Below are 12,848 nucleotides of genomic sequence, written 5' to 3'. Positions count from 1 at the left end.
GTTAAGGGCTAGATGAAATGGTCGACTTGGGTGTTTCCTACCATCGGAGGGGTGGAGTAAATAGACCCAATCCCAAAACCCAACCCTCCTAGATCTCGCAAGGGGATCTAGCGGCTTTGCCCACAGTGCAGCATGATCCAACTTGAAGGATTATTACTTAGATCTATTGTCTTGTTGTGTAACCAAGAAGAACCGTATTGGGGTGTTCTAATCGGGGTTTTGGTAGAGCGTTTATATAGAAACATTTAGGTGTTCTCACCAGAGAATGTCGCACAAACTGATGTGTGAATCGTGTCAGATTTTGTGTCTGTTGCTTGCAATTCCTAGTCTCTGTTTTTTCGAGCTTGTGTTAACACCATTAAATACGTGTGAGTTGTGACTCAAAAGAATTGAGTCCTCTGCAGCAGTGCACATCGTGCAACTGGGCACGGTAGGGAGGCTCAAATCAAATTCAAAGCCATCAGAGATGGATCGAATTTTCACGTCAATCCCAGACTGATTCACACATACTGGCCATGATTTTAGTCATATTTACAATGAAGACCGAGTGTTTTTATTTATACATTCATTTTATCTGTGGTTTGTATGTGTAGTAGTTCCTGAAATGATGTATGAAAAACCCATTACAGGGATTTAAGAAAGTTGCGACAGACCGTTGGGAATTCCAGCACCAAAAGTTTCAAAAGGGAAGTAGGCATCTACTAGCGGAAATCACCAGGAAGAAGTGTGAGCCAAGCATCTATCCAGCCTTCCTCAAAGCCTCAGCTGTTGATGAGAACAACCGTCTGCTAATGGAGGAAAATAAGAACCTACGGAAAGAGAAATCAGAATTGCTAATGCAGATATCACAGTTCAAATCCCTGGAGATCAAACTCCTAGATTGCCTCTCCCAATGCATGGACAGCCATACAAAAGACAGACGAGTTTGTTAGGAGCTGATGAATAGGGAGCAATAGAAAAACTCAGCAAGTGTACTGAATAGTGGGGAGCTAGTAGAAAAAGGATTACAACTCTTTTCTTTTTCTTAATCCTGCTGTATCGAAACAATTGCAGAGTTAACAAGAACCAGACTGAAAAATAAGTCAAAGTCTTTCCCCAGAGAGAAAATGATATAAAAAAATCTATCCTATAAACTGTAAAACCTTCATGAAGTACATGCAACTTTCTTTGCCTACAAAATATGTTCAACCCAAGAAACTGAAGAAAATGCAAAAGCAGTCATCCTAGGCCGGTTTTCTGAATACCAGATTATTAGCGTTCTGTCAACCATAATAGGAAGTCTATAAATGGGTCACATCTCATGACAAAAATCTGAACAGATTTTATGATATTCCTTTCAATGAACATCGGAGTTCAAATTGCAGGATAAAGCAAGTAAGATGAACATTCAAGGTGCATGTGAAATATCACATTAAGGACACATCTTTGGGCAAGAGTTTAAAGTGAAATTTGCAAGAACAATGTATACTTCAGAAGTATATAACAAGTCTACTCAGAGAGCGTAGACTTGAGCTCACCACTCGTATGCAGTTCCAGAATAATATCGCAACCTCCAATCAACTCGCCTTTATGGTAAAGCTGAGGAAAAGTAGGCCAGTTTGAGAATGTCTTTAAGCCCTGCCTCAATTCCTCATCTGTTAGGATGTCAAATGACCCAAAGCTCACACCCTCCTCCTTTAAGGCATTGACAACCTTAGAGCTGAAACCACAACGTGGAGCATCAGGCGTACCCTTCATGAAGAGCATCACTGCAGAAGAACAGATCAATTTCTTCAAACGATCCTCAAGAGACTCTTTATCAGTGACACTCTTCTTGGCCACACTCAAGCCAGTGGAGTCCACAACACCATCCTTTCCAGGCAAGGGATTAGGGGCAGAAACATTTTGTGCTTCACTATTTTTTGCCTCCTCGGGGCCTGCTGTAAGAACTCCTTGGTCTCTGAGAACTTCCCTCAGTTCACCGCTCTCATGCATTGCAATTGCAATGTCAGAGCCCCCAAGAAGCTCTCCCTTGCAGTAGAGCTGAGGGAATGTTGGCCAGTTGGAGAACTTCTTCAATCCCTCACGAACCACATTATCTGTCAGTATGTCAAAGCTCCCAAATTTGACCCCCTCCTCCTTTAAAATTTCAACGACCTTCCGACTAAACCCACATTTAGGCTCTTCAGGGCTTCCTTTCATGAAAAGCATAACAGAGTGTGAATGAGTAAGTTCTTTCAGACGCTTTTCAATTGGATCACTGAGGCCTGACATTGATGAGCTTTCCTTCTGGGAAGAACCATTTTCCTTTGCAAATTCTCTGACACTTTCAATGACAGCAGGTCCAGCAGCCATCCCAAGGCTGGCAGGAGCAGCCGCTTCTCCAGCATTGGTTGTCCATGCAACTTTAGCAACTTTGTTGGCCAGACTAGATGGATTTGCCCCTTCCAATATATCAATGTTCTTGCCATCCTGACAAAGCATGCAGAGATAAATATGTTAGGAAGGACTATCATAGAAATGACAAGGTCAGTGATGTAAGCAAGCCCACACCCCGTCCAAGAACCAGCAACAACTGGCCCAAGGGGCTGGCCAAACCCTCAGAAGGGTACTTTGGTTTTTTTTCCCCACCTCCTTTGCATCCAAGAGGGGCCCAGTAATTTTTCTAATATTTTGTGAGTCCATATCTACTTTTTGTTTTGCAATTGGATTAGTGTTTACAGTACTAGACAGGGTAGGAGTCCCCGTTGGACAATTTAAAAGATTCCTTTTTAGTGGTTATTTAATTGAGTTGTAAAGGCAATCCTGGTTTAAAGAGGATTCCCTAGTTGAGTCCAATTTAGTTCCTTTTTGAGTCCAAGTCTATTTCCCCACAAGTGTAAGGCTATTCAAAGCTCCCACCTACTTTTATACAATTCAGATGAAGATTAATAGAATTGAAGACTTGAAGTCATGGGAAGCTTAGCCCACAACCTGGGTTGAGAGTTTTGGTGAATTTTGTGCAATTCAGCTTTTTTTCTTTATTCTTCTCAAGCTTGGTGACAGTCCTCTTCAACTCAAATTCAGACTTCAGAACTTCCCCAACAAGTAAGCTCTTTCCCACCCCCCTTCCCTACCCCATCGCAAGATCCTCCCCCTTCCCCTAGCCCTTGCAGCACCAAGCCCCCACCCCTCCCACCTCCCTTACTCCTTGCAGCAGTAGATCCCCATCCTCCCTCTCCCTTCTTTACATTCTTGATCTTGCAGCAGAAAAGTTCAGGAAAAAAAAAGGGAAAGAAAGAAAAGTAGCAAGAAACAGAAAGTAAGGAAAAAAGAAAAGAAAGGGAAAGGTTCCAAGATCCATCCAAGGATTCAAGAACCCAATCAAGATCAGCCAAGAACCTTGAAACAGCCCCACACCTTCATCCATTCATCCCTAAACCCTCCCAAGACCCAATCTCCCTTTCCCACTTCATCCTACCAAGGGTAAGTTTGGATATCCTATCACCAAATAAACCATCTCATCATGGGTTTTGTTAAATCCCTAATTTTCCAAATCCCTTCTGTTCTTAATTTGTCCCAACCCATTTAGGTTTTGTTAATCAAACCATCCCCAAATCTTCCCCCAAAACCCTAATTAACCCAAAATCTATCCATGTTAGTGATTGTCAAAACCCTAATTTACCCTACACATATCCCATATTAATATTGTTCTTCCTACCCTCCCACAACTATCCCATCAAGGTTGGTTGAATACTTAATTTTCCCTAACCCTTCCCATATTAGTCCTTTGGTTGTGGGTTCACAAGAAGAGGGTCCTAGAGTAACTCTAATTTTTGGGGTAAAATAACCAAGTACAAAAACCCTAGAACTTTGGGTTACATCATTCAGATAACCAGACTGACTCAATTCAAAAAGCAGTTAATCAACTTGGTTGATTATCATCACAAAATTGCCGAATTACCCAGATGATTCAGACTTGTTCATCAACAAATACATTTCTTTGATCATCCTTCTTCTGGGCAAACCTTGTCATCCACCTCTTGCTAGGAGAGGACAAAGTTCAGTATCATATATAATTATCCTAGCAAACAAATGAACTAGGTAAGTGAAAAATGATATAAAGGGGAGAAGTACAGCAGACACAATATGGAAATTTCAAAACTTTGGCAGACTAGTTATTACAAGAGGAAGGACATCATACAGCAGAGCAAAACCAAATGAGCCCCTTTCAGATTTCTTTGTTCTCTGTCCCCACCCTCACCCCTATTTAATATAGGATTGGCACAGGCTAAAACAAAAGAAAATAAAGAATATCTAGACTACACTACCCACTAATGGATGGATTAGGAGAGATGAGGATGCTAACTATGCAGCATCAAACACATAGAATTTTCTAATCCATTTAAATTTTTCATATTTTAGCTCTCTTTCCGTTACCAAAATAACTTGAATGATGATGAAAACATGCAATGCTATTATTTCTGCATTATTTCATTAAGAGATATCTGAGCTCAACACCATACTTTGAGCAAATACCATCTAATCTAAAAATACATGCTCTGATGCTCACAACAAGAGAGGAAGGGGCATAATAACAGTCACCTGCAAAGATGATTTTGGCCACAAAATTAAGTTGCCTTTCCAGAGTACAATTGCTGTTGTCAAGTAATGGGTCACAGAATAGAGAAGAAAGCAAGCAAGGAGAAAACAAAGGAAAGAAGGGAAACCTCTGAGAAAGAATCAGAGTTGTAGGGGAAGAGAGAGAAGAACATAAGAGGACAGGAAAGGGTGACAAGGGGCCACGCGCGCACAAAAAGCTGAAAGCTTTAGTTATTTTTTTTTGGAGCTTTTTACTGGTGTCTCCCTTAAGTAGGGGTGAAACTGAAGGCACCTCCCCCAAGTACAAGTATTACTGGAGGCTCATCTTTTTATTACTGATTATTCACAATTAACAGAATGAATAAGATTCTGTTAACTAATTCAAAATTTGAAATTGATTGACCAAAATGCCCTTATGTAAGCTGTTATGACTAAACTACCCTCCCATACCCAACCCTTAGGTGGGTGAAGGGATTCCTATCGGAAACCATCTTCTTCCTACACGGCTACACCTTTATCCGGAAACCACCACACCCCCTCCCCTGCCAACTACCGTCGCCCCACCTTCCCCCTACCGGATTCCTGATTATTTATTTCCTCTTCTATTGGATCTGGATGTGAAGATAGGGTTTCAGATTCTGCAATTTCCAGAATCAAGTTACGACAAATCTTAGAAGGCTGGTTTCTACTGCTATTACCTTAGAATACTTTTTGATCCAACCAGAACCTTCATCCCATGAGAAATCAAAGAAGATAAAAGATGTAAAGAGAGACATAGAGAGTAAATAGAATGGGTAAAAACCAAGTTTATGATTCTTGAGAAAATTCTTGTCCTCTGTACACATTACATTCTAATGATCACAAAATCAAGTCAGAAGTTTCTAATTGATTAGTATAAAACAAAGAAATTCATTCAGCATCTGAAGTACAACTTAAAATCTCCACTATAGCACTGACCTACATCCACCTTTTGGTTAAGCCCCAATATTGGTCACCTATAATCAATTGCAAATCACAACTCAAACCATTTCATTGATACAATTATAATTAAATAAAAGGAACCATGTCATGCTTTTGAGAAAATATTGGCCACTGAAATGCCAGTAGAGTGTGATGTTCTAATAGTTGTGTCGAATTTCGGAGTGATTGCCGCTCTTAGGTACGCAGAGGAGGTCGGGGTTCCCTTCCAACAAGTAGTCCTACTTGGATTAAACAAATAAATGATGTTTTAGGTTTACGTTGATTTCATCGGAGGTGATTTTGGTTGTCATGCAATTTTCCCCCGATTTAAGCACCAATCTCACCCAGCACGGATTGGACTAAAAATTTATGTTTTTTTCCCGTGTTTTGTGTCTTCTGTTCTCAAATTTTAGGTCAGAGAAGACTATCAATAGCGATACAAATCAATCGGAATGTAATCAGTGCAATAATGATCAGAAGGCAATACAACAATAGTACACCCTGTCAGCCGGAGCTCTAGGTTTTTCAAAAACTAGGAAGATAGCTTGTTCTTCTGAGTAATCATCAAAATAGCTTATTCTTCCAAGTAATCATCAAAACCCTCCCTTCCATTCAAAATTTGAAACGAAAAACAATAGAAAAACCAACAAATCAATCAAAGTTGCAGAATCCAAAACCGTATCTTCACATCCAGATCCAACAGAAGGGGAAATAAATAATTAGGAATCCGGCAGGCAGAAGGTGTTGGGTGATTTCCAACAGGGGGAAGGTGGGGGCGGCGGTGGCCAACAGGGGAAGGGGTGTGGTCGTTTCCAGCAATGGTGGGTGGTTTCCAGTAAGGTAAGGTGTAGGAAGAAGATGGGTGAAGGGGGCCACCTAGGGGTTGGGTATGGAAGGGTAGTTTAGTCATAACACCTTACATAAGGGCATTTTGGTCATATAATTTCAAATTTTGAATTAGTTAAAAGAATCTTACTCTATCAAGTGTGAGTAATCAGTAATAAAAAGGTGAGTCACCAGTAATATTTGCACTTAAGGGAGGTGCCTTCAATTTCACCCCCACTTAAGGGAGCCACCAGTAAAAACCTCATTTATTTATTTTTTGGACAAATTTGCTTTACCATCATTCTATTCCATAAAAGTAAAATGATGGTTACATGACTATTTGACGATAACCCAATGACTCACTAACCCAAGTAACCCTAATTGTTATTTAAAACCTGAAAAAGGATCCTAAAATAAGATAGCAAAAAGACTCAATAAAACTAAAATTCTTAAATAGCCTATTAATTCCAAAATTTATAGGGCTCAGTTCATCTCCTTCTTGAACACCAAGTGATGCAAATCGAGCAACAAAAAATTCCTAAAAGACAATCTAGGGTTGATACGTGTATGGCGGCCTTCATTGGTTGGGTTACCCTTCTAATCGCTCAACTTTAAGGAATAAAAGCATGGATACATGGGTCGAATACGAAAATCCCAAATTCCCAATACTTAGCTTTTTTTTAAAGCCAAATCCTTATTAGAGTTGATCAATATTAATTAATTAGTCCTTATTAGAGTCAATAAATGTTATAGAATTGATCTATGCTTCCTCCAAGAAAAAGTAGGCTGGTAGCTAGGGAGTAGGTTGTTACCTTTCTAGTTGGAATTCTATGTAGCCCACCCAATGTTTTTCATTTTGGTTTTTCCATTCCAATTAGGACCCAATTGTAGGCTGTTTGGATTTTTCAAATTCCCTATTATGGGATAGTTTGAAGTTTAGTAACATATGACTGTTTCCAATCTATCACAGTGGGTATCCATTGGAAGGATTGACCATCTGGAGTTGGACTCCATTAATTATCAGATATAGGACCTTCTATAGCTGCAGGCAACATTCCTCAGGTCTGGGACCTCTCCTTACCCTTAATTTTTCTTTATTTTCAGCCCTTAAAGGCCTGTAACAGACCTGGTTTGACAGGCCCTTCTTCCCCAAATTAAAAGCCTAACAATTCCCAATCCCTCACTATCCCCATATCCCCCTTCCTTCAATCAGAGTTCTAGCTCTTTCTGAACCCTAGAAGACCATTGGCCAGAGACCCTAATTTTTTTGGAGTTGCCCAATTATCCCAAACTTCTATTATTTCTTCACCTCACTTTGTCAAGCCTAACCGTAAAGCTGCAACCGTAAACCCTCCGTCATGCTAAAACTTCACAAACAGCAGCATTTGATAATGGATAGAACTGGCTCTGTTCAAAGGACCCTGGATGGCTGCTGCTCCACTAGGATGACCCTAATTAAGGCTCCATTACCAAATGGGATTGGATTAAGTTTGTGCTGCATCACTAGCTTTACATTATTTGGCATCAGAGACATGGCCGAGGACAATTCCAATTCTCTGAACCAATTTCCATAAGCTTCTAACCTTTCATTGGGTGACACCGTAAAGACAGTTGACCAAAAAAGTTTCAGCAAGGAGCAATTTTCTAGTTTTCACACTTCACAGATGCAGAACAGCAGCAAACAACAGTTAACCGCACTCCTCAAACCTTTTCCTCAAATGAGTACAATGGACAATAAATACACCAGGCTCCTATAATGACTATAAAACAGCACAGGTGATCTTGAAGCCAATCCACAAAAGTTAAATGACAAGCACAAGGTAATTTGTAAGTGAAAGTAAAGAACAGCTTAATGATTGGCAGAGTGCACTTGATTATTTCAATTGGTTCAACCTTTTGGAGGATTGAATGCTGAGATTGGCATTAATCAAATTGATAGGGACAACAAGTGGGTGGTGGGAAAGCTATGAAGATAAGTCACATCATAGCTGAGAAAAGCCTGCTACGCGGGAAGAAATGAAGGATATGTTGATGGACAATTACCTGTCTCAAGCTTTCCAATGAAGGCTCCATGAGCACCTAAATAACTCCAACAAGGTACCTTGTCAGTGGAAGGTAGGATGGATGAGTTTGATGATCTTATCTTACGTACTGCTCGGATTAAGATGATGACGAGCTACTTCTTTGCTTTCTGAAATTGTATTCTTCTGGTTGACGGATTTATCTTTTTTTCATTTCTGTTCTTGAATGGGTTATAGATTAGTATATGGTAGTCCAGTTCCAAATTAACATGAAGCACTGAAATAGCACAGAGACAGAGAGAGTAAAAGAGAGAATAGAGACCTGAGGTGAAGTTCTTCATGCTGATGCGCTAGGAAGAAACTATCTTCAGCAAACTGCTTTACTTCTTGTGGTTTTATCAGTAAAACCCAAGTTTTTTCAGGGCTTTTGAACTGCTCGAATTGTTCTTTTTGAACTGCTTGAGAGAATGCAGGACAAGTTTTTGTTGCTCTTCCAAATCTTTTCTAGGATTTAGTTGTTTCAATTCATTCTGCAAGAACAGAAGAACAAGCCTGATTTACCAAACAAAAATCAGGTGTTCTTTGTTCCCACAGAAGAATAGAACTGTTTCAGGAGATGGTTACAAAATGGGGCTTCAAAGTATCCCGAATCTTTGGCAAGTGGGCAACTTCTAACCACAATCTACCATTGGTAGACTGGAGGGATGGATACTAAAGTTCACATTTCCAACCCTGGTTTGAGTCTAAACTTAGTAGAGATCTCACCAGCTTAATAGATAGTTTCTATAAGCTTGTTAACCTGCCTTTTGAAGAACTATCCCATGAGATGGTTACAAAATGAGTTAGGATCATGAATCTTTGGCAAGTGAGCACCACCGGTAGACTGGAAGGATGGATACTAAAGGTTCACATTTCCCTGTTTGAAACTTAAATTGGTAGAGATCTCCCCAGCTTTATAGGTAGTTTATGTAAGCTGTTAACATTAGTGCTTGCCTCTTGGCTACTCCTAAAGCAGGTCTTACAGCATAAAATGAATCTCAAAATCAAGAAGCCTATACTAAGGCAGGAATATCTAGGGTAGTTTACAATGATGATGAGAGCATTGAAAAGTAGAGAGTTCGAAAGTTAAACTTGACATAAAGGAAGCTTATGAATATTGTTCTGGCAAGTATCTCTAAATACTCTTCAAGGACAACAAAACGGATAAAAATGAAGGGACCGGATGCAATAGCATGATCAAACTGTATTTAGTTACTGGCTCATTAACTCTATCAGTAGGGATACAATCTCCACCTCATTTATTTTAGTGGCTTAATATGAGAAACTGGTTCAAAGAGAAGAAAAAACAGACCTAACGAATAGTATTTACTTAGCCTAGGTATTGCATATCTCCAATTCAAACAGGAGATAATAGATGATTTTTTTTTCAGGGCAAGCAATGGAAATGTTAGGTTTCTCTCTGCATGCTCTTTTGCTTTGAGCTTAATGAGTAACTTCATTAAAACACCATTCTTTTAGGGTTAAATAGTTTGCTGAAGTCATAGTTATGGCATGGTCACATGGGTGTCGTTCTATCTATATATCTGGAAATGCCATTAGCAGAGGAGATAAACCTTCCTGTTTCAGGACCCTATTGTTGAAGAATGGCAGAAACCTTCCAAGGTGAAAGTAAGAAAAAAATTTCAACTCCAGTCAAGATTTAAGCCATTGCTGATCAGAAGAGTTACATTCTAAAATGAGTTAAAAAAATAGATTATGATTTCAAGTTTTTCTCTCAAATTTCTCTGTTCTTATAAGACTTCAGACTCTTTCAACAGAAGCAGCAAAATATTTTTGGATTCAAGCATGTAAACCAATTTATGCCAGCAAACAACAGCTAAATATGTATCTATTTAAACAATGGTCAGGAAGGTGCTATCCATATAAGATAAAAGACATCATAATCAAAAGCACATTATCCAATCATCCTTGTACTTCACATCTATCTTCTTGATTCTGTTATCACTTATCAGTAGCTTCTAGGCTTTTATGTCTCTAGACAGGAAGTTTTTGTAGTAAGGACAGAAGCCTTGAATAAATATTTTTTTGAACCTCAAAGATCTAGGTAAACCAAAAATGAGGGAGGTCTTGCAGTGCAGCTGAGATTAGCACATAAGTTCTCCTCAAGCCTTCTGTGTTAGAAAACACTAGAATACCAAAAAGCCAGTGCATCAAGTTAAATGATCAAGAATAGACACACTAAAGAACTACAGGTACATTAACGAAATGATGATCTTATTTTGTAGAACATCATGGGTTGCCCAAGTTCAAGCAAAACCATGCTCAGTAAAATGTGTATCTACTAATTCTCATATATGGATGCATAGGTTGAATGAGGACGGGAAGAGTACCCTACATTTATTATTCACAAATTTTTCATTAGAAGTGAAACACCCTCATTGAAATTACAAAAGGTTATATACTTGAAATGTCAATTACCGCTTTGAAACAAAACTGAAAACCATGTCTTGAACATTTACAAATTTTCAGGAAAGATTGAAAGAAAACATAAATCCCATCTCTGAATCGTGTCTCTTTGCACTGTTGGCTCACAGTATTTAAGGATTACACGTCAAATTTGACAAAAAAACAACTTATTAAGGTGTGACATTGTTCAACTGACCTTGAAGAATACAAAGTAAGGAACTGCAGAAACGGAATATGCCTCAGAAAGTTCTGGTTGTTCTTCAGCTTCAACCTTCATAACACAACACAAACTGCTATAACGGGAAACACTTGGAATGGTTAAATGAAAACCTTAGTAACAGTCAAAACACCCTTTCCAATTAAGTAATGTCAAAGAGGCGGTAGAAAAAACACATAACAAATGCACAATGAGGGAGACATAAAAGCAGATACCAAAGCCACTGATAAACAAGAAGATGAGAGAAAACAAACCCTGAAAAAATGAGAGTCAGGAAAATCGATGGCGAGATGAGAAAAGACTTTATCCATGTGCTTGGACGCTTCGCACCACGACGCCCAGAAGTGCAGAATAACTGGTGAGCCTTGGCGAAGAACAACATCAAGCTCCTCTTTTGACTTCAAATCCTTCACTGAGCCACCCATGCTTGATAGCTCCTCTCTTTGGAACAGAAGACTACTATAAGAAGGAAAGAAAACGAAAAGAGCAGTCTTTAGCGAGTATTGAAGACCCCTAAATAGAATTATGGAATGTGAAGCAGACCTGAGGATGCCTTACCCAAAAGAGCCAAGAATAAAAATGAAAGCAAAACAAAATTTAACAAATAGGTTTGTGACATGTGGCACATAAATTCAAAAGCTCCCACTAAATTGGATGGATACAGATAAGTACTTTAGATATTTTTATGCGGAAGATTCTCTCTCTTTTCTTCTTCTTAAGAAATTTTTTTATTTTTCCCCTCCCTTTTTCCATGTCTATATCAACCCAAGAAAGATTAAGAGTGAATGATAGCAGTGTTGATGATCTTCTCCTGCTCCTTGTAGCCAAAAACAAAAAGCTACAGGAGAAAATAGAAATTGTGCATTTGCTAATGATTTTGTTTCTCGGGCCTTTCTTGGATTAAGGATTTGGGGGGAAAGTCGGTCAAACAAATCATTCATCGTTAATAGTAATCAGCAAAAAAGAAAATCCAAGAAATGTGTCAATCAAAATGAAGAGAAACCGAAACAACATTGAAGCTTGTTGATATCTACGAACCGATGCGAGAAGATGATAGGTGCCCTTCTCCTTTTTATCCTTCCTTTAAATCTCCTGCAACTGTTCTCCGTTGTCAGCTCGATCCACTCCCTTTCAAGTCTTTAGATGGAATTAGCTCACCGTCTAGGGTTCTTTTCGTCTTGTAAGTTGCTAATGCAAGCTTAGCCCAATGGGTTTAGGGTTTTGGGAACCGGGAAGTGAAGCCAAAGACAATATAGAAAATGAAAGAAAACCTTCTACGGTTCTACCAATCCGGGTTTCCCTAATCCCGAGTTCCCACTTCTCCTGCTCGTGTGGGCCCGTTTCATGACCTATGGTTCATTTGGCCCAAAGCCCATGATTGATGGCCCATGTCATGGTGATTTTGACAAGTTATATTATAACATTCTCCACCTGCGCATATTAGATTCTTAATTAAAATTTTAAATTTTTACCATGGGCGGAGGAAATGTCTTTTTTTCCAGATTTAGCGGCAAAAAACATCCAAAAAGTCGCAAGCCGATAATATAATAGAAATTTTGTGCGGCTGATACCCATTCGAGCCGACTGTGTTTGTTGTACACTTGGGTTATTTACTTATTTTTATACTTTATTCACACCTCTTATCAATTACTAAGACAGGGTCGACTTCTAATTTTGACAAAAATAATCAAAGATAAACTCTTGGATGAGCTCTTTCTTAATGTGGGGTGAAAAAATAGGAAAGGAGCACAAACCTTTCTCCATCAGGATAGAGATCTAGAGTCGTTGTATCTATTTCT

General features: G+C 39.1%; 1 protein-coding gene across 1 annotated transcript; it reads right to left on the bottom strand.

The window, feature by feature from the left end:
- Nucleotides 1–906: 906 nt before the first annotated feature.
- Nucleotides 907–12,302, bottom strand: LOC149004672 (monothiol glutaredoxin-S17-like). Its single transcript, XM_089168296.1, has 4 exons — nt 12,088–12,302; nt 11,304–11,508; nt 11,029–11,103; nt 907–2,451 (listed from the first exon to the last, which is right to left on the bottom strand). The coding sequence occupies exons 2-4, from the start codon at nt 11,472–11,474 to the stop codon at nt 1,489–1,491; spliced, it is 1,209 nt and encodes a 402-aa protein (XP_089024422.1). The 5' UTR covers nt 11,475–11,508; nt 12,088–12,302; the 3' UTR covers nt 907–1,488.
- Between the last annotated feature and the right edge of the window lie 546 nt (nt 12,303–12,848).

Source organism: Hakea prostrata, chromosome 9 (genome assembly GCF_041222555.1).
Source record: "Hakea prostrata isolate BN-2017 chromosome 9, UWA_Hpros_2, whole genome shotgun sequence".
NCBI lineage: Eukaryota > Viridiplantae > Streptophyta > Magnoliopsida > Proteales > Proteaceae > Hakea > Hakea prostrata.
This window is presented reverse-complemented; position numbering and strand designations above follow the sequence as displayed.

Bases quoted from the DNA above. Each gene is read 5' to 3' on its own strand.
- LOC149004672 (XM_089168296.1), bottom strand. From the start codon at position 11,474: ATGGGTGGCTCAGTGAAGGATTTGAAGTCAAAAGAGGAGCTTGATGTT. The intron at 11,104-11,303 runs GTTTGTTTTCTC...TGTGTTATGAAG, and splicing joins CTGACTCTCATTTTTTCAGG to GTTGAAGCTGAAGAACAACC. The intron at 2,452-11,028 runs GTCAGTTGAACA...ATGCTTTGTCAG, and splicing joins CTTACTTTGTATTCTTCAAG to GATGGCAAGAACATTGATAT.